Source organism: Alosa alosa, chromosome 7 (genome assembly GCF_017589495.1).
Source record: "Alosa alosa isolate M-15738 ecotype Scorff River chromosome 7, AALO_Geno_1.1, whole genome shotgun sequence".
Taxonomy (NCBI): domain Eukaryota; kingdom Metazoa; phylum Chordata; class Actinopteri; order Clupeiformes; family Clupeidae; genus Alosa; species Alosa alosa.
This window is the reverse complement of record NC_063195.1, coordinates 23,200,059-23,224,475: the sequence shown is the minus strand read 5'-3', so window position 1 is coordinate 23,224,475 and position 24,417 is coordinate 23,200,059. Positions and strand designations below refer to the sequence as shown.

Below are 24,417 nucleotides of genomic sequence, written 5' to 3'. Positions count from 1 at the left end.
CACAACTTCCTGGCTCCTCCAAGTAGGTGTTGGCTTGGTGGAGCATGTGAAATACTGTATCCTCCTCTCCAACATAATCCCAACACAAGATAAAAATCCTTGAATTCTATTTCATGTCAGGTACAATAGTGGGTTCATGTTGAATGTTTGATTAACTGGGTAACATTCTTAAATCCTTTTTGCACTCACAGTAAACCCAGCTGATGTGGACACCTTGGGTGAAGTTCATCAAATTATTGATGAGCCAGTGAGACAGGACAAAAGTAAAAACATAATGTCAAATTAACAATCATTGCATTGATACATTTATTGTCAGTTATATTAGATGCACTGCTTTGTTGTTACCAGACACCTTAATTGAAAAGCTGAGGTGCCTCCTGGCTGATGCTGGCATAACGACAGATCCGCCAGCATCACCATCTCCATCATCATCATCATGATAGACACATCGGAAACAGGTGGCCAGTGAGCACTGGAGCAGGGCGAGGGAGGACATGACGGCCAACCTGGCAGCTGAAAGACCCCCCTGCCAACCTTGTCAGGTTTGCCGGCACACAAAGGCTGTGGTACGCTGCAGGGACTGCCTTGCTCAGCTTCTATGTGGAGGCTGTGACCAGGCAGTACATAACAGCCATCCCTTGCACAACAGAGAGGCCATGTTTGAGGGGTTTTTCAAACCTCTAAGTCCCGTTGTAGGAGTAATCCGCAAGGATGACAGCTACTGTTATGTTAGTTATGGTATGTATGAAAACAGGGTGTCTTGCTGGACCTGGCAAGACGGTCATTGTGATAGGAATGAATGGTGAGATTTCTTCTTCTGATGCATTACGGTATAGTGTATGATATTAAGCAGATATATGACTTCCACAGGAAGACACCAACTGGCCCTACCTTCACTTAGATGTGCTACCTGCCAGGCCACCTGGAATGCGGGCTTACCTGACCTGGTAGCAAGTGGCTAGTGGCCGGCCACACCCAATTTTGAAACCATTTACTCTACTGACCTATTTTGGTCATACTCCAAAATTAAATTACGGGCACCAGGTTTGTCGAGGCAGGCATTTTTGGGGATGCAGTCATATTTTCCTACTTCCTCTAATTAACACCTGATGCATAAATAAAACCAAGCCTGTCTTTTGTGCAAATGTATAGTGGTTCAACAGTTCAAAATGTATCTATGTAAATATCGTTCAAAAACCATGACACAGTAAAATAAATCAAACGCCTTATAGGTCACATAGCATGAATAGATACATACTGTATGGCAGTACTTACCACGCAGAACAAGGCATCCAGTGCACTTTAACTTCTTCCTTATCCTACAGAAACACACACACACACACACAGTTAATCATATTTCTGTGGTTACTGTGACCATACAGACACTCGTTCACACTTGGCTATATGTGCTGGTCAGGAGACATGAGTTTACCATTTGAATGCTGTCTATAGAGTAATATTGCACATTGAAGAGAATATCAGAGAAACAAAGAAATATTGTTCTAGATCTTACCTGTATCATTCTTTTCTCAACAATACAGTCATATTGCCACACTTTTGTATTGTAGCATTTTCGACACCCTGAAATAACAAAGACAAAAAGTCTCGTTTGAAAAACAAACCCTAGGTTATCAATAAATGGTAGTATATGTTAAAAGCATTTGCTATAGATAGATAGACAAATAGATAGATGCACAGATAGATTTATAGAGATACTATTAATCATATACAAATACATATACTGTATCTGGAAGGAAAAGAAGGTGACCTATCACTCCTCATGGGTGTTGTTGGGAAGGACCGGCTCTGCCGCTGCCTCTATGGGGCATGGTGGGCACTGACCATCCCTGCTGTGGTGCTGAGCTGCCATGCACCATATCTTAGTTATGCTGCTTTAGCCGAGTGCTGACACTAACCTCTTACAGTATGTGTTATGCCGTACAACTCTCTCTCTCTCTTCTCACTATATTTTACACATATATCTGTGAAGTATGAATCTCCTAGACTGGCCTTACTCTTCCCACTTCCTCCGTCCACATATACTACAATCATCTCTGCTGAGTGTCATGCCTGCTGTTCACTCCCTGTCTCCCTGTTATCAACCCCTCCTGCATGGACTGCAACCAACTTCACAGGAGATCCAGACCAGGACCGACTCTCCTCCTTCCTAGAGGCCCTGCGACTGACCCCCCATGATGGCACTGTCAAGATGACCTCCACCTAAATGCTACCCCCACGACTGATCCCACTTGCTGACTCTAACATTATGTCTGGCAACTACTATGCTGTCCAACCAGAACTTGTCTGGCTACGACGACACTGTCCAACAAGAGCTTTAGACAACCACCTATGGCTTGACTACCATATAATGTTTTGGGACAATATTTTGTAATCTTGTTGCGATGATGCTTTGCCAAAACCATGGACAATTTTGTTATCTATCACTTCTGGTAAACTACTGACTGTACAAGTACTTCATTGGCCCCTGGCAGTTGGGTCGCACCCTTGAGTTGCAGATATGCCCAAGTTTTTCCCCTAAATAACTACCAGAAGGGAGTGTGGGTGCGCCTGTCTGTAAAGCACCATGAGACAATTGTATTGTAATTGGCGCTGTAATTGGCAAATATAATTGAATTCAATTGAATATGAATGGTGTGCCATTACAGTAAAGTTACATTGTAACATGTGAAACGAGCGACTTGGAAACATGCAGAAAGGTGCAAAGGTGCTATATTTGTCTTGTGTATATAAGTATATAAGTCTTGTGTATGAATGTAAACCTGTAACTTACTAGGCTTTGTTTCACAAAATCTGGAATCAACATTAATCATGTAGTTTGTGTTGGGTTTAAACAGGTTACAGTGCAATTACCTTCAACTGACATTGTGCCAGGGAGGCCAGTGCTCTTTTTCACATTGTAAAATACTGAAGCAATAGATACAATTGCCCAATTCTTGTAAAAGCTTACAATTCCAGCCATTCACACAACCATCACAATGAAGTAGGCTATGGAATAGCAGCCCAAGAGCCTCTCACAACCAAGACAACCCAAGGGAATCCTTATGGGCCTACTGATCCAGGTTCTACTTTAAGGTACAGGCTATGTAGCATAATGGGAGCATGAGCAAAAAACTACAGGGCAATTAATCTGAGGAATTTTAGGCCGACAACTTTTTGGCACTCACTTTCAGGTCAAATTGTTTTGCAGGTATCTGGAGAGTTTAGTTTCTCACACACTCTAGCCTAACTGTTTTGCTTCCTCTGCCCACATATACTGCAATCACCTCCGCTGAGCGTCATGCCTGTCATTCACTCTCCGCCTCCCTGTCATTCACTATGCAGCTATGGGTGGAGGGTAGGACATGAAAATAAAATAAAAACCTTGACAGAATCACACCAATCACAGTCTAGCAGTGCCAATAAGGCTCAGAGAAAAGTGCTGCAGAGAAAGATCACTTTACCTTTTTTTCTTTTATTTCTAATCTGAGGCTGGGGCTGGGACTGATGGACTGTGGATTCTGGAGGTTGGGGAGGTCCCAAAAACATTAACTTGTAAACTTAACTGTAATGAACTTTGCATAAACATAAAGATTGGCTGCAGAGAAAGATCACTTTACATTTTTTTCTTTTATTTCTCTTCTGAGCCTGACCCTGGAGCTGAGGCTGGACATGGAGCTGAGGCTGGGGTGTGTGGACTACAGCCTCAACTTGGAGCAGGTGAGCAAGGCTGGGTCAGCTGGACAGGTAAGGGCAGGGTGTCTTCCTGAGACTGCTGGTCAGGCAGGAGGTTGTCTTCAGGTTGCTGGTCAGACAGGGAGTCATCCTCGGCCTGCTGGAGAGGCAGGGGGTCAGCCTGGGTCTGCTGGTCAGGTGGGGGGTCATCCTGGGGCTGGATGTTTGTTCCTGTTGAGGAGGTCCTTATTCATTTTAATCTGTATTCATTAAATAAAATACATGAGTATTTAAAAAAAATAATGAGTTTAGCAAAAACCTAACCTTGCTTTTTCAGTAAATACTCATACGCCTTTTTCATCACATAAACAAAAGGCCTCATGTCTTCCGTAAGTGGCATTCCTAAAGTGATATCAGCCACCCATGAATGCCTCTGCTTCCTGGCTATACATAAAATGGGCATATACTCCAAGGCAGAAAGTTTCTGCACCTGAAATGAGTAGAAGTACTTGAAAAATGAGAGAAAATGTCATGTTGCAGTGGTATCACACATACACAAACATGCACCTGTCTTGCAGCACTTTATACATCCCCCACAGCTACATGGACCTGTCTTACATCTCTCCACACTAATATCCCTCCACCTACAATCAACCAAAAGACCTGACAACCCAAACACATTGTTTGCCCTGCTCTTTTGCCCCCCACACTGCCCCCACCACCACACACACACACCACTGCCATCACCAGTAAGCCCCTCACCATTCACATAACACACTGCCAGCCACCCCAGCCTTCAACAGTAAGCCCCCCTCCCCCCACATGCACAGCACACTGCCGCTCCACCCCTGCCTCACCACAACCTCCACCCCACCCATACACACAGTTAACTGTAATCCCCCCAGCTATCACCTATGCCCATCCTCAAGAGGACTGCACTCCTGCATAAACATTCCTATTTTTCTACTCAGTATGAAATCACACCACATTTGCATGACATCACATCACGTATGTAATAAATATTCACATAAAGTCAGGCAATGACTGAAAACAATGTATTGATTAGGGATTACGTTTCTTAACACTGAAAGGAGCAGTTCACACAAGGAGCAAGTGAAAAGTGATGTCATAAAGTGACCTGTCGGTACCCAATCTGTACCGCCTACCTGATCCGTTGTGCGCATGTGCACTACTTTGCAGTCCATTAGATTGTTTTACTTTGCTACTTTGCAGTCCATTAGATTGTTTTACTTTGCTACTTTGCAGTAATTTTTTACCCATTTAATTTACTCTTCGTTCGCGGGTTTGTTTACATGAGGCATAGCTGCCGCGAAAAATCGGAGGGAGACGGACACACATAGAAAGATAGCAGACTTGAATTGTATTTAGCTTACTTGTATTTAATCAGAAAAGGGTACAGATGCTCTCAACCTTTTACAAAAACTAGTCCTAGGCCATGGCACAACTGGCACAACATTTTCAGATCGCACCCCAACTCTACCACTCTCCCATTCTCTCCAACTCTACCCCTCACTCCACTCACTGTCAAGAGTCCTATCTTATTAAAGGCAAAATAGGCATAATAGCTAATAAAAGAAAGGTATTTTTATGCAGCCTCCAAGGTCAAAACAAATGTTGGCAGTTCTAAATAATACTTGTTCCTAAATAACAGGAACATAAAATAACATTTACTTACAAGAAAACATTTGGTTAGCACTTTTAGAGAGTTAATCAGATGTATAGGATAGGCTGTTAGGCAAATATGTGCTGATAAGCAAACTGAGAGAGGAGGAGGAGCGATTTTGGACACAGTTCGAATCCATCCAAATGTTGCCCTGTTTATGGTGTGCTACCCTGACACACTTGTTACTAAACACCCTGAGCACAGTGTGTGCATGAGTTCGGTGTCTTCTTTACATAAATTCTAAAGAGGGCCCAAACATCAATTATTCTAATAAAAATCAGAACCCGGAGTGTGCTGCACTTCTATGATGTTGAACAGTTAGGCTATGCCAATAGCCAGCACCTAAGAATTCTGTGGACACCACAAGAATACATACAGTACCTGTGGGATGCATTCATTAGTCTCAGTAAAAGGAAAGTTATATAAAACCAAACATTAAGTCATACCTGTCAACATTTAGCATTCCAAAATTTTTTTTTTCGGGGGGCAGTGTTTATACCGGATCTGTGTTTGCATATTTAATACGTTTCATACACGTGTTTCAACACTGCATTTCGGTCGTTGCTTTTACCTTACCATTACCTTACGCATGCCAGTTATGTATCCACCCTGCCTGCAGCCTACTTCCAAAACTCCAAAGCTGCTTGCTGTCAGATTTGGTCCGAGGGCACAAGTTCAGTGTATCAACAACACTCAATAACAGTTTATGTGGGTGTATTTCATACACAATCTGGCAACCTGAATGGATCAATGATTTTTGATCAAAATGAAGTTTGATGGCCATGCAAATTACGGGAGTTTTCCGGGAGAAATATCAAAACGGGAGGGTGCTGGGAGATGACCTTGAAATACGGGAGAAACCCGGGAAAAACGGGAGTGTTGACAGGTATGCATTAAGCCTTTGACAAACCTTAAATTTAGAGAAATCACATCCTACATACTTAGAAATGATAGTTAGATGTTGATAGTTTGACAAAGCACATTACATTGACATCCATAATATGGATGTTAAAGGTAGGGTCCAAGATGTTTTCATGGAGCACTTTTTACTATATTGCTTAAAATCCTCTTCACACTACAATTGTAAGCAATTACTGTAATTAAATGCTCTAACACAAAAATAAAAAATGCAGTCACCTGTGCACAGGACTGGAAAAACACCATCCAATGATTTTGAGCGTCCCATCGAAATGATTGGATGGTGATATTTCTATCAAACTCAACTGTCATTTATCCCTCCCGCTCGTCTTGTACTCTGGAGTTGGGGCTACGGGGAAAATCTGAAGAAACATGTACTTTTCCAGGATCTTGTAACCTACCTTTAATGAAATGTGCTTTGCGTTTCATTTTGACAACCACTCTATTCATGAAGCGTGAGCATTTTCACTTACTGCAATTTGGGCAGAGGACACCACCCTTGCTGCATTGCGGTTTTGCCTGATCCCATCAGCCCACTCATCATTAAGCCGCTCTTTGAGACCCTTCATCTTTTTACTCTTACTCAGGCTTACATAGCAGGCACTGCAGCATTTCCTGTTTGCCTGGTTCATCACCTGGCAAGCAGGACAAGGCCTGAATTTTCGCTTTGTCATACTGAAATATACATATAAACACACAGAGATTATTTCTATTATGTATCTATTATATATATTATATTATATATCTATTATGATTTTTAACAGTCAGCACATTTAAAAGTCATAAAGGTTGTCCTAAAACCACAATCCACACAGAAATAGCCTTTACGACACACATTCAATGACAAAATTAAATTAATATAGGCCTAATGCTCTCAGATGTCCTATTATTAGTCTTGGACCGTTAAAAACACAGATCTATGTCCAACACTCCCATATTAAATGAGCAGGGATGGCTCTGTTGACCTAAAAATGGGCTTGGCCTATTATAGCACAGTATGAAAAAAACACTTAGATGATTAACAATGACTAATCTTAACAGTATTTTAGATAGACTCCTTCAAGGTCTTGAGTGCTCACATTTTACATGGAAATCAAATGTGTAGGCCTATTCGCATAATGCACTTGGGTGAATTTGAAATGAATTTAACATATTCTAAAACTCTGGCCCACCTTGGCTAGTCTACTTTCTAGCATCTTACAGATTCTTTAAACATGACACATCACTCCCGTAACTAGAACAGTGCACACGATACGGCAACACAATGATAGGTGGCCTAAATAGGGTAAATAAGTGTTCATCCACCTTTACCTACTTTATTCGTTGCAGTTGAGAAGAGCAGATAGCAGAGAAGCGACAGATAGCAGAGAAGTGGGAAGCGGGGGTGCTTGGGAACATTCGCCGCCCGATTGTTTTGCGCATGTGCGCAGCATTAATAAAAGTCCTAATATTAACATTTCAGCAACTGTGTCACCAAAGATGTTTACAATCAAACACAATGCAATTATGTGAGTATGTATAAAGTTGAACACTGCCATGACATACACTAGGGCCTACTTAAGACATTTATAAAATTCTGCATTTGCACATAATTAACCAAACCCCCGCGTCAAAACATGACGTTGAGGGATTCAGGCAATGTTCAACGGTCAATCTGGCCTAGTCATTGATCATCAGTTTATGGTTTGCACTACAAAGTTCCATCTTCTATAGACTTTTTTTTATTATTATTGTGCCTCTGATAAACTATACCAAATATTATTTGTAGTGGTGAATAAACTTAGCCTAACGTTTGGGTTAACGTTTGGGTTTACACCCCGAAATGCAACAAAATTTCAATTTCAAAATCCCACAGCACTATTGCGGACAATATGCGACAATATTGCGGCCTATCCTGTGCTCTCTTTAACACACCATTTAATAGGCCTACCACTGTTCTAAACATGTTGTAATAGCCTAATAGATTAGGCCTAATAATAATTTTAAAAGTTTATGACCAGCACAAAACTTTTCAATGCATTCTTTCTCCCCTAGTTGACACTCCTGCGTCTAAATCCGACTGTGAGATTCCATATGAACTGCATTAATGTGTTGAATTAAACTGTTATTTTCTTGTTTTTTATGTTTTTTTTTTTTTTTTTATATCGCAAAATGATGCCTACATCTAATGGAAAAGGGGAAATGCCTGTGCACAAGCTATAGGCCTCCGCTAGCCCCAAGAGCACATGGTGCAACAAGGTTTATGCCGCTACCATAAAATCCCTGCAGTGCGCTTAAACACTACCAAGCACAACAACGCAACATCCAGTGACAACTTAATGGCATGATTTGATTATTTCCTATCGTCAAAAAGCTATATGTCCAATTTGCATAACATGATGTAGACGATCACTGTTGACGTTAATTGTCCGACGTCAAACGGGCTATGCAAGAATTATGCCATTTTTACAGTAAAAATCATAAGCCTACTACTAGGCCTACTGGTAGCTTGTTGTTGTTGTTGTTGTTGTTGTTGTTGTTGTTGTTGCCCACAGCGCAAATCGCTTGTTGGTTGACCCCCTGCGTCAACATCCGAAGTTGAGGGTCTGGCCAATTGGTAGCCTAAAAAAAAAAATAAGAAGAAAATAAAAACCAAAGAAATGGAGCCTGGAAAACCCTACACAGACATCACTACAGACTTTAGCAGACTGGTTTAGAAATAATTTAATAGCCAGAAATATGCCTGCCCTGCCCTAATAAAGAAATATTTGGTTACTGCGAGTGAATCCCGTTTGCAGCCGTAGAACGCAGGACAAATTAAACATTCTGGTTTTCTCCGAGTGCAACGATGATAGACAGACATCATTTGGACAAAATATAGAGCATATTAACCTCCGTTGCTCAGCCAAATGCCTTCTTGTTACATCCTGTTATCACGGAGTTACAGGCGATAAACGATTTTTGATGGTCACAAGTTTACTTCATTAGTGGTTTATTTTTTTTGATTATTAAAGAGTGTTTTTCATTTAAAGGTTTGACTTCGTGCTTATTCAGTAGAGCATTTAGTGCTCTTCCCAATCCCAGACGTTCACATTGCATGTTTGTTTGTAATGGATGCAACCACGAGATAGGCTACGCATTTGACGGCAATGAGACATGAACCAAGACATATAGCCCAGCAGCAATCTAGGGACTGTTCGTTATTTATTGAAGGGGCCACCAGAGGAATTTTGAGTGCTTCAGTCAGAAGTTGCATGACCCTCCCTTGCCTGCTAGAAATTGTTCAATGACCCTCCGACAGAATTGTTAAAAAAGACATGACCCTCCCCTGCCAATTGTCTTCCGCCCAAGCTGCTGCTTTTTGCCACAGCCACACACTGTGATAACGTTCTTAAATCAATCTTTCCCGTGAGCTTGCATGCTACCAGTCCTTCCTTTTCAAATGTGTTGTGCCTGTTTGCACAATTTCACAAATAATCATATGTGATTAATAATAAGACAAATAATCCCTGTGCACGGGGACCGAGACAATGCATGCTAACTTGTTCCGTGTTTCTCACATATTTTAACTTCCCCCCGCTGTCTTGCCGTTTTAATGTTTTCCCGTAGAATATCCCATATTTTAATACTCTCATAACAGCCCTGCTATCGGGCCTGTCTCTGTGTTGTCCTGTTACTACCCCTTGCCCTTCCAATGAAACAGATGTCTTCAAATCATCGTTTTCCTTGCTTGAAGGCGAACTTAGAGTGATGTTAACCTATTTAAGTTTAACGGCGTGATTGTCGTGAGAGCACGATTCATTGGCGCTTGCATGTTCGGCCTTATGTCTACGTGGAGAAGTTGGAGAAGTGGAGAAGCTGCTTTTATCCATTATGCCCCCAAACTATGGAACAACCTGCCTTTGTACATCAAGCAGGCGAGTTCAGTAAATATTTTTAAAAAAGATCTGAAAACATACCTGTACAGGAAAGCTTTTAGTTAACTCATCTTATCCTGTAGACTACTTTTTCAGATTATTCTACATCTGCTGCTATTGGAGGGCGCAGCCAGCCAGAAGCAGATGGGCTCCCCCTATTAAGTCAGGTTCTGCTCAAGGTTTCTTCCTGGAATATGGGAGTTTTTCCTGCCACAGCTGCCATATGGCGCTTGTGGGGGTAAGAGGGTTAAGGCTGCCAGTCTTATGGCGCCATTTTCTATATTTTTGATATGTTGCTGAGTGGATCATAAACGGCCCCAGCAATGAAGAAAAGTGATTGATAATGACTGACTGACTTATTGTGTTACATGCTTCAAATGTAAAGCACTTTGAGCTGCATTCTGTGTATGAAAGGTGCTATACAAATAAAGCTTATTATTATTATATTATTATATTATTATATTACGTGCGCACCTGAGGCTACTCAGCTACTAGAGAAAGAATTTCCCCTGTTTGTATGTTCACTCCAAGTTGGCCTACCATAACTTACCAACTCTGCACTGTAGACCCTAACTGGCTATTTATATTTTTCTGTGAAATAAGCAAATGTATTTGTTCAACTTTATGAAACAGAATTACGCATTAGGCTACTTGGAACATAACACATTTGACAAAGGACAGATGTATGTTATAGTGACAAAATATTAACTTTCAGTGTTTTACGATGTCTTTGTCATAGGGAAGTTTTTTTCCCCATGCATTTATTCCAGGCTACTGTCAGTGACTGCCGTGAGAGAAGCGGGTTCTGTGTTTCGTTCATGTCAGTGACTGATGCGAGAAAAGTGGGGTCTGTGTTGCGTTGCGAATTTACTCCTTTTGAAACAATGAGTGTGCGCGTTTGTATGGTTATATTGCTTGACGGGGATTCCAAGCAGCTTTTAGCCATAAGGCTACTTTGAGAACATTTCCTAATTCACCCGACACTAATATTCAAAATGTTGAAAACTATTTCGGCATAGCCTATTAACTGACCACCCGATTCACGTTGACTGGGGGGCAGGGGGGGGTCATCAGACATTTGTGCCCAGTTAATCCGGCCCTGCCCCCAACAAATCACACCTTCCCACCAGCTGTGACAGCTTAAAAGAAGTCAAGAGGACTCCTAACTCACAGACCTATTCACCGGTTTTGTGGCATTTCGCCTGTTTTGAAATTCTATGCGGCTACAGGAGCTTCCAATTGTGAGGAAGCAATTTTGCATTGTAGGCATAACCAACATACAATAACGCCACCAACAACAACCAAAACTAGGCTACTCATTGTCAACATGTAAATTAAATGTAACATTAGGCCTATTGTGAATCAAATTAAAATGTTCTCTTTTGCAAACGTAGGCATAGGCATAGTAACAGATTAATTTAATAATGTTACAAAGATACTACATCAATCCGTATGTTTCATTAGGCTACTAGGCTATTTGTTTTGCCTTACTCTTGATTCATTTAGGCTAGGCCTTTTTATTTAGTTATTCATCATCTTCTGTCCTTGTGTAGTGCATGCATTCTCAGACCTGTCATCTGCCACTCATCGTAAGGGAGGTGTTTGGAATCATTCCCGCGTTACAATCATCAGCCAATCAAGGTGGTCACTTCAGTCAAGCTCGTGCATGAGTAGCCTAATAACGTCATCCATAGCAACGAAGACTCACTCACTCTCGCGCTCAGCTCCAGAATCAGCTCCAGAATCTGTTCAGGAGTTGTCATTTTCCCTTACTAAGAGTAGCCTAGGTCTGAAAGGCTTTGTGAATAACTTAATAAGAGAAACTCCTATAGCTAAAATCTTTTATTGCTATTTAGGAGTAGCCTACTCCTTGTGGTAAGATAAAAGGCTTTGTGAATATGGTCCCTGGTGTCTAACCCATTTACACAAAATAATGGTCGAATATTAGGCTACTGATGATCATTGTTATTTAAGAACATGCAGAGCACCAAAAACATCTTGCTCGTAAAAAATTATCATACCGCACATTGTGGCGGGTCTGTTATTTAACCTACTTACTGTAGGCTGCGCAAACCACAGGCCTTTATTTTGGGCAAGCCTGCATTCGAGGCAGGCCTTCTGTTAAAGAATTTTATATATAGCCTGCGCTAACAGTAATCCTCCTGCCCCTGATACCACTATCATCAGTCAATGCCTCCTTGATCAAAGTGGGGAATGAAAGAAAAAGTTTGAGATAGTGTGGAATGCAAGTAATAACACAATCCTGTGTGTCTCAATTGTCCCCCGCTGACCACCTCACATATTTCTCTAGATTTTGCAACGACCTTACATGACACAATGCCATAAAATGCCAGTGTTTAGGACACCGAATAATGTTGGTAATGGTACCAGTTAGGCCTACGTTCAACAGTAACATAAGTGTAATGAGCTATTCATTGTCGAAGGTGCATGGTGAAGTGAAATTCTTACTTTGGAAAACAAACATTTGCCGATATCATTGGATAGGGAATAGGCCTACTTGTTTATTTTTTACGTAGCCTACAATGGCCAGTTCAGACAAAGCCGAGTAACAGTATTTTATTTTACTTCTTATGGAATAGGCCTATATTTTTTTCACTTTTATAAAGGCTTTGTTTGAATGCTGTTGGAACAAATAGTAGTTGATTATAAAGGCAATATTCTGTGTGTTCTGGACTGCAGGTAACTTGTTAAGCCAGTGGTTCTCAAACTTTTTATTTTATTCCCCACTTTGATCAAGGAGGCCATACTTTATTGTTTTAACGATCTCTATGCTACTCACCAAAATGTAGGCATGGGAACATGATGAAGTATCCAACTGTCGTGTGTTAAATTGTTGTGATTATGAGCCAGTGGTTTTCAAACATTATGCGTGACTCGGACATCTATGCAACAGACTCATATCGTCCTCGCATTGGCAAAATGAGGACATACAGACTGCTCAGATAACAGGTGTACCTCCAGTTATGCACGGTTTTAGTCAAGTCATTTAAATGTGCTGGTGAAACAGTTGTGTACTCTGGGCACAGTTCTGGGCACAGTTCTTCCAGAGCTTCGTGCCAAGTAATAAGCGTTGAGTTGAGATGTTTGTGTGAATGAAACGAAGCTTATAGGCCATAGTGTGACATGCGTAAACCAATGGTGTAGAGATGACGCCACAGGGTTTTATTTAAGAGAGTTTGTATGTAGGCAATTTATATTCACAATACTTAGGCCTACTAAAATAAATAGTATTTTATTTGTATTGGTTGTTTAGAGTAAAAAAAAATCGGTCGGTCTTAACGCAAGTTTACAACCGGCAAGTCGGTCGGACTAAAAGGGGAAAAAAATAAATATTTGGGTCGGTTCTAAATTGACAGGGTCGGTCGGGTTACGGCAAACGAAAATATTTTTAAGGATGCGCCTGGCAGTGTTTTTTTGCGCGTCTGCAGAAGTCAGCCAAATATGAATGTAATTCTGTGGCATAAAGCAGATGTATTTGTTTATTGTACAGAAAAATAAAAATGACATGTCAAGCAGTCAATTGACTACATTTCAGTCAAGAAGTAGGGCAAATTAATTTACGAAACCAAAACGTGGGTCATAGTTGTCTAAGCCTTTATTGCGTAGCCTGTTAAAAACGTCGCCAGATAGTATTAAATCGGCAAAAACATTGTTTTCTGCAGAAGCCTACCCAAGGCTACAGATTAATTCTGAACAGTTATTTCTCTACTGGCTCAATTATCACACCACTGTTTTGATTTGCGTAGCTGCGTTACCCCCAACACTGACAATAATGTAGACAGCAAATTTCGATTTCGATTTTCGTTGCCACCGTGTAGTCAAGCCTTAAAACATACCCAAGTAGCCTAAATCGAGGTAATGTTTAATTATGCATGATTTATTTTGTTATTGAATTCGTAGGCTGGGATTACTCTCTGCAAGTCTCCTGCTTTTTCAGTAGGGGCGGCAGGCAGAGCAATGTACAGTGGCAGAGCGACGCACAGTGGCTGAAAGTTGTACTAAAGCTTCACGCAGCTTCACGCCTCGTAATGCGCGACTGAAGTGGTCATTTGAAATCGATGCCCACTGTATGCGCCACAGGCTGAGGGCCTGGATGTGGGAGAGAATGTATTGTTTGTTCGTGGCGGGAGAGATTATTTGCTGACACCGGTCACACTTTTCTCCTCTCCAGCAGAGCTTCAAGAGGGGGAAATGTGTGTGCAGAAGTGCTTGTGTAAACTGACTGTGAAATGGGGAAGTTGGACAGGCCATGGCACAGTGCTGATACTTTTTTAACATTTCCCTGTACCAAAGCACAATGAACTGCCACGTCAGACGCCTCGTCTTCTGTGTACGGGGTGAAGCGCTGTGGGCGAGAGGGGACCAGACAGATAGCCCTAGGAGCTGGCTGTCCGTCCTGTTTTGTTGTTCCCCTGAGGGTTGCCCGACCGATGCCTGGCGGCGGCCGAGGAGAGGGCGTTCCTCCCCCAGGACCTCGGGGCTGATGCCCTAGGCTGGATGTCCGGGGCTTGCTCTGCTTGCTGGGGTCTGGGTGGCCTGGCAGGCTGCTGGAAGCTCATCGGCTGCTGCGGAGGTGACGCTGGGGCACGAGCCGCTTAAGGGGGCGGGTGCCGGCTTGTGAGGCAGGCATGAGTGGAAGTGAAAATGCACAAGTTTGAGCACTGAAAAAAAAAAAAAGACATTATTTCCCATGTTCTGTAATGCCGATATTACACCACTTGTGTCAGTATAATGACGGGGGAGATTACACTGTGGAAAGTTGATGTCTTGTCCAATGTTTTGTAAGTGTTATTTCCCTCAACATACAGTAAATTGTCAGGACATCTCTACAGTAAGCTATAAGCCCCTAGAGGCCATGAGGGTTCTTATTTTAGAACATCTAAAAAACATGGCAAGATTTGTATTTATTACTGGAGTTGAAGACAACTTGCATGACGATTAGCCAGTGAGTGTGGTGCCAAGCTTATTATGCTTTTGTGAAAAAAAAGAAAGAAAACAAAATAGTACAGGTGACCCCAGCCATTACAACAAAAAAAATTGCCAAGTCCAAACATACAAGAGCGAAGTTTAACTGGTACCAACTCAGAAACGTATGTGCCCATGACAGTATCTTATGTATGACACGGTAAGTGCAGATGATTCTGTTGTCATCACAGCATTTTAGAACACAATTCATTAGGCTACTGCAAGCAGAGCCATATATCTATAAGGCTCTGACTGCAAGGGTATGGTTGTCGTGCCATTCTGTGGCTGTCAACACCTCTCTTAATTATTCCGTATTAGTACTATTCAGTATTAAGTACCTATGCCAATTTAAAACTATCTCTGGTAAGAACACATTCATTGTTTTTAAGTGTATATATAATGTGTCTTTAAGTGTATATGTAATCTGTCTTTGTAGTGAAAAAAGTATCTATATGGCAAGACAGACTGGTGTGATTATGAATGATATATGGTTCACAATATGGTTTGTGTATTTCCTCTTTACAGCTAATGTACGTGAACAAGAAAGCAGGGCAGCAGCACTCGCCTTGTTCCCTAAACCACTCTCATGACAAGAGAAATGCGCTGTCATGGCTATACAGCAGAGCACGTACTGTTGGGGTCCGCACACAATATGCAGGCACATGTAGCATGTCACTGTTATGTAGCCTGCAGGTGCACTACTACAGCACGGCCTGGAGGAGACACACCTACGGCAGGTGTGCCGTCCGTCTTATTGTGTCAGATGGATGTATGTATTTGTGTGTGTGTTGCGCTGAAATCATGCTTACACAACTGCAATAGCTAAGAGCAAAAGGCACCGCATGCAGAGTCCTAGTTTGATTGCCATTGTGTGATTTCTTGCCATGAACAGTGACATGTAAGATGGATCATCATCAGCCTGTGTGTGTGTGTGTGCGTGTGTATTGCGCTGAGATCATGCTTACATAAGCTCAATAGCTAATAGCAAAAGACGCATGCAGAGTCATAGTTTAACTGTCATTGTGTGATTTATTGCCATGAAGAGTAACTTGTATGGATCATCATCAGCTTGTGTGTGTGTCTCCAGTTGGCTAAAGTGAATGGTTCATTCTACGGTAGCAGTATTCCATTACTGTAGACCACATACCTGTACACATACACTCAGCTATACAACAACAACAATGAAAGAACCATTGCATCCAGTGAAAACAGTTAAATTCCTTAACTGAAATACAGCACACATACAAATACAGCACTATACAATTAACCTTCATGTGGTAATTCTCTTGAACATTGTACAACTCCTTGAGATTTGAAAATCCACTGAGAATGCTCTGCACTATATGTAACATAAGACAAGTTTGTGAGCTCAGTGCATGTCTTGTATGAGACTAACACAAACTATTAGTTATTAGTAAACCTCAGGCCATGAAATAGACTATGGACCCACTGCAAACACAAGAAAGTTGCCCCTATTGTAGAAGGTGATTCAGGAGTCCATTATCCAGAGGCCTTATCAATCTCCCCCAATGAAGTGTTCAATAAAGGCCAGGGTGACAGAGGAGATTAATATGGTCACTGGGGTTTGGGCCTGGCAGGCCAGAGCTACTACACGGCAGTGTATAGTTCATGATGAACTATAACTGTGTGTTATACCCATGGGAAATATGTATGAGTAGAAATATGTCAAAGTCTCTTGTGGTTTTAAAATGAGAGCATAAACCACAATCATGTAGTGCACGGCAAACATTCAAGAACTGGATTGAAGATGCCATTTTACTTGTGTTGTCTTGCTTAACGGTGCTCCAGTTCCAGGAATAATTTTTTATATATTATATTTTTTTTATATTTTAGGAAAAATTTCACCACACATACACACACACCACATACACTGAACCAGCTGAATCATGATCTTTCCATCACTCGCACATAACACGTGTCAAACACACACAGACACACAATATCTCTCTCTCTCTATCCCTCTCTCTCCTCGTCACCTTTGTCCAATTGCTACACCCACTCTATGAGTTAAATACACCTCTGCTGTTTACTTTCTCACTCATTGACTCACTCACTCACTCTTCCACCAGTGCTCCCTCTCGTTCCTTCTCTCCCTCTCTCTCTCTCCCTCCAGTGTTTCTTCTCCTCAACGCTCTCTCTCTTCGTCCCCCTCCGTCCGTCCATTATGACCCAAGTGCCGGCTCCGCACCTCGCCATACTGGAGAGGTCCAAGAATGTCAAGGACGAGGACAAGATGTACCGCTTCGAGGGTCGCCTCTACCCCTCCATCGTGAGCCCCGCCGAGAACCTGGAGGCCCTTAGGACCATGGAGGCGCGGGCCGACGACGTGATGCTGGTGGCCTATCCCAAGTGCGGTGAGTAGATGTGGGAAGTCCTCAACTTGGATGCTGACTGGTTCGTCTGGTTCATTCATTGCCTGCCAAAGCACTATCTATAGTATGCAGGGCAAAAGGCAAAGCATCAAGTTTCATTATGCAACGACAAAAAAGAAAACTAAGACAAAGGAGACTTTGAAAAAAATATGATAATCAGTGCCCAGTGCACAGTCATTTCTTAGGTATGTGGTGTAGTTCAACATATTAGTCTTTGGAAGAGGAAACATGAGGAGAAGTTTAAAACAATGTAAAGCAAACATTTCTGAACCCTGGCATGCTTCACCTGTGTATGACGTAAGTGTAGATTGGCCTCTGATTTCATGTGGAAGCTTTCATTTCTGTTTTCTGCATATATCACACCACAGATCTCTCATTGTTTCTCTGATTGCAACTCCATTTCCCAGGATTCAACTGGATGGTGGCAGTGCTGCGGAAAATCATAGCAGCATCCAGCGGAGTTAAGGAGTCCTCAGAAATGGCTCCACTGATTGAGTTCTGCACACCAGAGAGACAGAAGGTATGAGAACCTCTGGTGTTGATCTGTCACATCTACAAAAATAAATAAATAACTAAATAAAAACCTTGATTGGGCTTTTTAGTCCAGATAGACTACAGTAGGTGCAGTTATGAATCTGATTAATTTTAAGATCAGTTGAACCTGGTTGATCCCTTTCTCTCTCTCTCTGTCTCTCTCTCTCTCTCTCTCTCACACACACACACTCACACTCACACACACACACACACACACACACACACACACTGTATATGCACACACCTAACAACAGCACAGCACTTAATCCATTTTCATGTGCATTCTCTTGGCAGGCAATAGCTGAACAGCCTTCTCCAAGGTTTCTTGGTACGCATCTGTACCCTGAGATCATCCCCGCATCTTTTAAAGACATGAAAACTAAAGTGAGTGAGGAACTTTCACTCCAGTCACATTAATGAACTACATGCTGTTTACATCTATGCATTCGGGGAGAAAAAACTGTCTGGCGAAACCATTTTTATTTGACTATGTCCAAAGACCCAATTAATTGCCCTTTTTACGACTTGATAACACACATTGATTGGGGGGGGAAAGTTCTGTTTCGGAGTGAGGTCCTGAATTAAACCAGACACCATAAAACCCCACTGTATGAGGTGTGACTTATGACCTTTGACCCCTGCAGATGCTGGTGGTGTGGAGGAACCCCAAGGACATGCTGGTCTCCTACTTCCACTTCATGAACAAGAACCCAGTGCTCCCCAGCGTGGAGTGGGACAAGTTCTTCTCAGACTTCATGAGCGGAGAAGGTACATGTTGGCTGCAATTTGAAAGTGCTTCTGTGTCCGCATAGCAACTATAACCTGCACAGATTGTATAGCCATACAACAGTTGTAGTTCAAGTCCTCTGGAGACTAACTGATTTCTTTCTAACAGATTTTCTCCACTATAATTGATTTGGAGTTACAGGGTTATGGAGTGTCCATCTTTGGTCACTGTGATCATGGAGCCTTTGACCTCTGACACAGTGCATGGCTCACTGTTGAATGGGGGAGTGAGTTTGTTGCGCTTTGGTTAATTTTTCCATCGGTAGTTTTGGTTGCACCGAGCCATGGCGAGCTCATTTGCATTTCCAGCTCATTGCTGTCTATGGACTCCTAAATGTTGTGTGGATTTTGCTCAGTATTTATTCTAAAATACCCGTCTTCTCTGTCTGTCTGTCTGTCTTAGTCGGCTGGGGTTCATATTTTGATCATGCTCTCGCCTGGAATAAACTTATGGATGATCCAAATGTAAAGACTGTTACATTTGAGGAGTTGAAACAGGTATGCACACACACACACACACAAAAAAAAAAAACACAGACACATGCTAGCAAACACTGATATTCTTCCAAACACACACTCAAATGCATAACAAACTAGCTGAAGCTTATATTCAAAAAGCACATGCATATATAAACATTGGGCATACGCACTAAAATCCTGTTTAAAGGTGCAGTCAAGAGGTTGTTTCTTTATGTTTATCTTTATATTCAAAATTATTAGCAGGCACTTTTTTTTTGTGATTAACTTTTTATTAGGTTTTTAGTAAACACAAAGAAAAAACAAACAAACAAACAAAACAGTCATCCTCATAACATGAAGTCAGGGAATAGTGGCCAAAGGGAGGGGGGGGGGGGGGGGTCATCCAGTGGGGCAGTAACCAAAGAAAATTGTTCAAGGAGGGATTAGCAGGCACTTTTGTCCAAAACAATGTAAATTATATTTTAACCAAAAACCAAATGAAACACACTAGAGAGGTAGCTAACCCCTCCCTTCAATATACTCCACACAGGGTTTCATTTTTGTTTGGGGGACAGGCTGACTGGATTTGTTTCTAGTTTTTGGGCTGCCTACAGAGACCTGTTTTTTTTACAGCGTACTCACGGAATGGGCAGCTAGTGGATCGTGGGGAGATAATTACTGAATGTGACAGAACATTTTATGGGCTTTAAATCGTGTACAATTACTGACCACATCTTTAACAGTTTTGTACACATGAAATGGTATTTTCCAGAGAAAAAAATCCTTACCTCTGCACATTGTCTCAATGTGGGGTATGCTTGAAGTGTGTATTTTGGCAATGCCAAGAGGAACTAACTCTGATGAAAGCCAAATGGTCTGTTTATGAATTAGTGTGGTCATTTGCACGTATTGTTTATTGTGCATATTGCAACCATCACTGAACTTTGTAGCTGGTCCTCATGGGAAGTCATGACTTCATGATATAGGTTTATTAAACTGAGGCCGATATCAACAGTTGTTTTGTAGTTCTGTCAGGCAAGTCTTTGCAATAAGCAGTACTGGTTTACCATTTGACTTCTTAATGTGCATTAAGCAAGAAAATCTGGAAACACTTGAAATTAATATTCCATCTTCTAATTCACATTCGATTTGCAAGAGGGCGGTGGATTAACTGTCGATTCACATTTCTACACAAATTGTGAGATTGTGTGTACAGTACACATAGATTTACGGCAAGTTGTACACATCAATTGATACAGTACATGTGTCCCATGGTCTTGAAATCACACATCCTTGTTCTCCTACCATTCCAGGACCTGAGTGAGGGCATCAGGCAGATCTCCCAGTTCTTTGGCTTCCCCCTTACTGAAGAGCAGGTCCAGACCATCTACTCAGAGACAACCTTCAGCGCTATGAGTGCCAACAGTGTACACGGAAAAATGGGCAGTGTCTTCTTCAGAAAAGGTGAGCTTGATTATCTGCGTCTGTTAATTTGAGTTAATTTGCGTTTATTTTTTCAGAAAAATGTTGAAATGTCTGTCTATTTTAGTACTAAACATTGCATAATATAGGCTTTAGCAGACTAGCAAGCTTTTGACATTGTAAGCACTACTGTTATGTTTATGCATGTTTTTTTAGGTTATCCATTTTAGACCAAAACTCCTTTTTCCAGCAGCCATCACTGGCACTGTCCCTTACAGAAACCATATCAGTCTTTATCAGTATGTTTTAGTCTACAGTAAAACACTTAACTGGATTGCGGTCAGTGTTTTACTATATTATCACTGCTCTTGTCTTGACCAGGTGAGGTGGGTGACTGGAGGAATCACTTCAGTGAGGCCCAGAGCCAACAGATGGACGAGGAGTTCAACTAGAGACTAGCAGGAACCAAACTGGGGGCCCTGCTCCAATACGACACCTATTGCAAAAATAACCAATGTGCCAACGCCTTACAAGATGTGTATTTTTAAATAGACATGTTAAAATATTGTTGTTACAAAACACAATGTGTGAATAAGTACCAAAATAATAAATAACAAAATGTTACAAATTTAAATGAGATTACACACTGAAGTATTCTAAACATGTATAAGCTTTTTGAGAAAAATAAAAATCCTGAAATCTGGAAGTATTTACATTCTTTACCACTAGATGGTGGTGTGACACACACACACACACACACATACACACATCCTTGTTTTCTTATTATTCCATAATGGGGATTCTAATTGAATCACTGAAGCAAAAATAGTTTCAGTGAACAATTAAGCACAGTAATATTACACAGTGTAGGTGAAACTACAGAGACGGGTCAGTGTCTACTGCACTATAACGTGATCAAGTCAGCACCCTCTTCCACCCACCATGGAGAACATTAAAGAATCAATCAATTACTTCTGACCCTTTCAGGCAAAAGTAAGAAGGAATTTACCACTTTCAAGGCATGTTCAACTGGGCAAGTGACAATCCTTAACCTTGACTGAAGGGTTCCCACACATTCTGGAAAAACTGGAATTTTAGAGATTAGTTTTTCCAGTCATGGAAAACACCTGAAAATTAATTGAAATAACCAAATACCCTGGAGATGATCTATGTAAGGGATAATGTATAGAACACTGGTCATTATTGGGAAAATAGGTCCCGAAAGGGCGAACCGGACCCCGACGCGCAGTGGAGGGGTCTTGTTCCGCCCTGAAGGGACTTATTTTCCAATAATGACCGGCGTTCTATAAATTATCCCGCTTATTACACGGCTACTTGCCAAAATGAAATAATAAACTCCCCACTATATGACTTTATTTTACATAGCCTTGCCTATTTGTTACCGTTCATCGTGGCATTTGCTGAGAAACAAATAGTTTGCAACAACACACGCTGAACTTGAATCAAACATTCTTTAAAACACAGCTGATCAACAGTCTGCTTTCACTTTTGAAGGAAGTTCCAGTCCTTGCGTAGTGATATGAAATACCTGAATTAGAAGCACATACTTCGTTGCCATTGACAGTGGTCAATATTTTTTTCAGAGGTCCTTTCATCGAAAATAATGACCGCTAGAACTTTGGGAAATCCCATTCAAGTCAATAAAGCATTCTACTTGCCTTGTGAAGAGCTGTGTAATAAATTATATTAAAGAAAATGTAATTGCATTTTAGCCCCTTTGTTCAAATTGGCTGCTATGTAAATCTCGGTATGAATTTTGTGAAACATAATGTCTCCATCAAGATGTTGCTGTATTGGGCTTGTACATTTGGTGGGTGTTGATGTTGAATGAGAGTTTAAATTGCTGCAAGCCAGTGAGAAGCTTAGGGCTGTTTCATTGTCTTTGTTAGATATTCCCACTAGAAACTCCCCTGACAAAGTTGAAAATGAAAAGGTCAAAAGAGCAATTAGTGTACCAACTGCTAGTTCATAAAGCTAGTGCTAGTTCATAAAGCTAGTGCTAGTGCTAGTTCATAAAGCTAGTTCATAAAGCTAGTGCTACTTTATAAAGCTAGTGGTAGTGCTAGTTAATAAAGCTAGTTCATAAAAGTCATCGGCCTCATCTGCCTCCATATTGGACGAACAACTCAGTCACCATCAAGGGCGCCTGCAGGAATAAATGTTATGGTATGCACACCCATTCTCTCTCTACCCGTAGCTGAGTAGCCTGATGGTTCAGTGCGCACGGCAGAATGTACACCTGCATACGGTGTTCATTTTAGGACATCCTCAGACTCAGAAAAAAACATCTGTCATCTTCAGACAAAACTGCCTCAGCGTCAGAAAAACTTCTGTCATCTTCAGACCAAACTGCCTCAGCGTCAGAAAAACCAGACTCAGGTGTCAGACTCAGAAAAACATCTGTCATCTTCAGACAAAACTGCCTCAGCTTCAGAAAAACCTCTGTCATCTTCAGACAAAACTGCCTCAGCGTCAGAAAAGCCTCTGTCATCCTCAGATAAAACTGCTTCAAACCAAAACCGCTGTCAGAAAAAAGTCAGATGAGAAAGTCTCAGAGGAAAAGTTATCAGAGTCAGGTATCAGACATCAGATGAAAATTAGTCAGGTCTCAGGAAAACCGCTGTCAGAAAAAGTGTCAGACGAAGGAGTCAGATGAAAAAGTCTCAAATGAAAAGTTATTGTGGGGACAGAAGAAGACGACGGATACAGAATGGTGAATTTAATATTATGCTTAATACATTTATTCTATCACTGGCATGTTATATTTGGTGCTTGGATAGATGTAGAAATTATAAGTAAAGGTAAAAAGTGATCCAATGGTATACACATTGTAGGAAAATCGATGTATATAACTTAGCTAACCTCACTTTGCTAGTAACATTAGCAGCTGCTGTGAGGCACATACCGGAGTCTGCTACATAGCCTACTACATACAGCAAAATAATTTGTTTTTCGTAGGACTACGGTACGTTCAATGAGCTAGGGAAAAGTGGGTTAAACATTTTTCCACCACAAAAGTCCAGAACGTCACCTGGACCATTATTTCTTACTTTTGCTAACCGTTTCCCAGTTGTAGGCTACACTACCTACCAGTAAGAAACCTGCAATCATCATCACATCATTATTCCCAAACCCCCATAAAGACAAATGTGCTATGCCATGATGTAATACCATTACATGAAATAGCAGATAACACGGCACATTTCTCTAAATAAGTTAAGATAACATCTCATATCAAATTAATTCAACAACACTGCAGTTATTGTCTCCTGGGGATTACATTTCAAGTACCTGTCTATCTTTATGTCTGTCTATTATTGTTGTGCATTGACAATGACAACTGCTAACGTTTTATAATGGTATTATATGGTATTACATCATGGTATAGCACATTTGTTTATGGGTTTGGGAATAATGATGTGATGATAACTTTTCATCTGAGACTTTTTCGTCTGACTGTTCTTTCTGACATCGTTTTTTCTGAGATCTGACTCCACTTTTTCTGACAGCATTTTTTCTGAGACCTGACTCCACTTTTTCTGACAGCGTTTTTTCTGAGACTGACTCCTTTGAGATGTTTTTCTGAGGTTTGAAGCAGTTTTGTCTGAAGATGACAGAGGTTTTTCTGAAGCTGAGGCAGTTTTGT

The 24,417-nt window shown here is 41.3% G+C and overlaps 1 protein-coding gene across 3 annotated transcripts in view; it reads left to right on the top strand.

Moving 5' to 3' along the window:
• The window catches only part of LOC125298505 (sulfotransferase 6B1-like), a 28,376-nt gene extending 6,923 nt beyond the window's left edge, over positions 1 to 21,453 (top strand). Inside the window, exons 2-9 of one of the 3 annotated variants that reach the window (XM_048249281.1) lie at positions 3,645 to 3,717; positions 17,291 to 17,531; positions 17,957 to 18,069; positions 18,378 to 18,467; positions 18,728 to 18,851; positions 19,273 to 19,367; positions 20,642 to 20,792; positions 21,132 to 21,453. In XM_048249281.1, coding sequence (XP_048105238.1) covers positions 3,645 to 3,717; positions 17,291 to 17,531; positions 17,957 to 18,069; positions 18,378 to 18,467; positions 18,728 to 18,851; positions 19,273 to 19,367; positions 20,642 to 20,792; positions 21,132 to 21,202 — 958 coding nt within the window. In that variant the 3' untranslated portion in view covers positions 21,203 to 21,453. Of the gene's footprint in view, positions 1 to 348; positions 2,176 to 3,644; positions 3,718 to 17,290; positions 17,532 to 17,956; positions 18,070 to 18,377; positions 18,468 to 18,727; positions 18,852 to 19,272; positions 19,368 to 20,641; positions 20,793 to 21,131 lie in introns of those variants that run through there. The other 2 variants (XR_007194217.1, XM_048249282.1) reach the window with 2 other exon arrangements.
• The last annotated feature ends 2,964 nt before the right edge of the window (positions 21,454 to 24,417 follow it).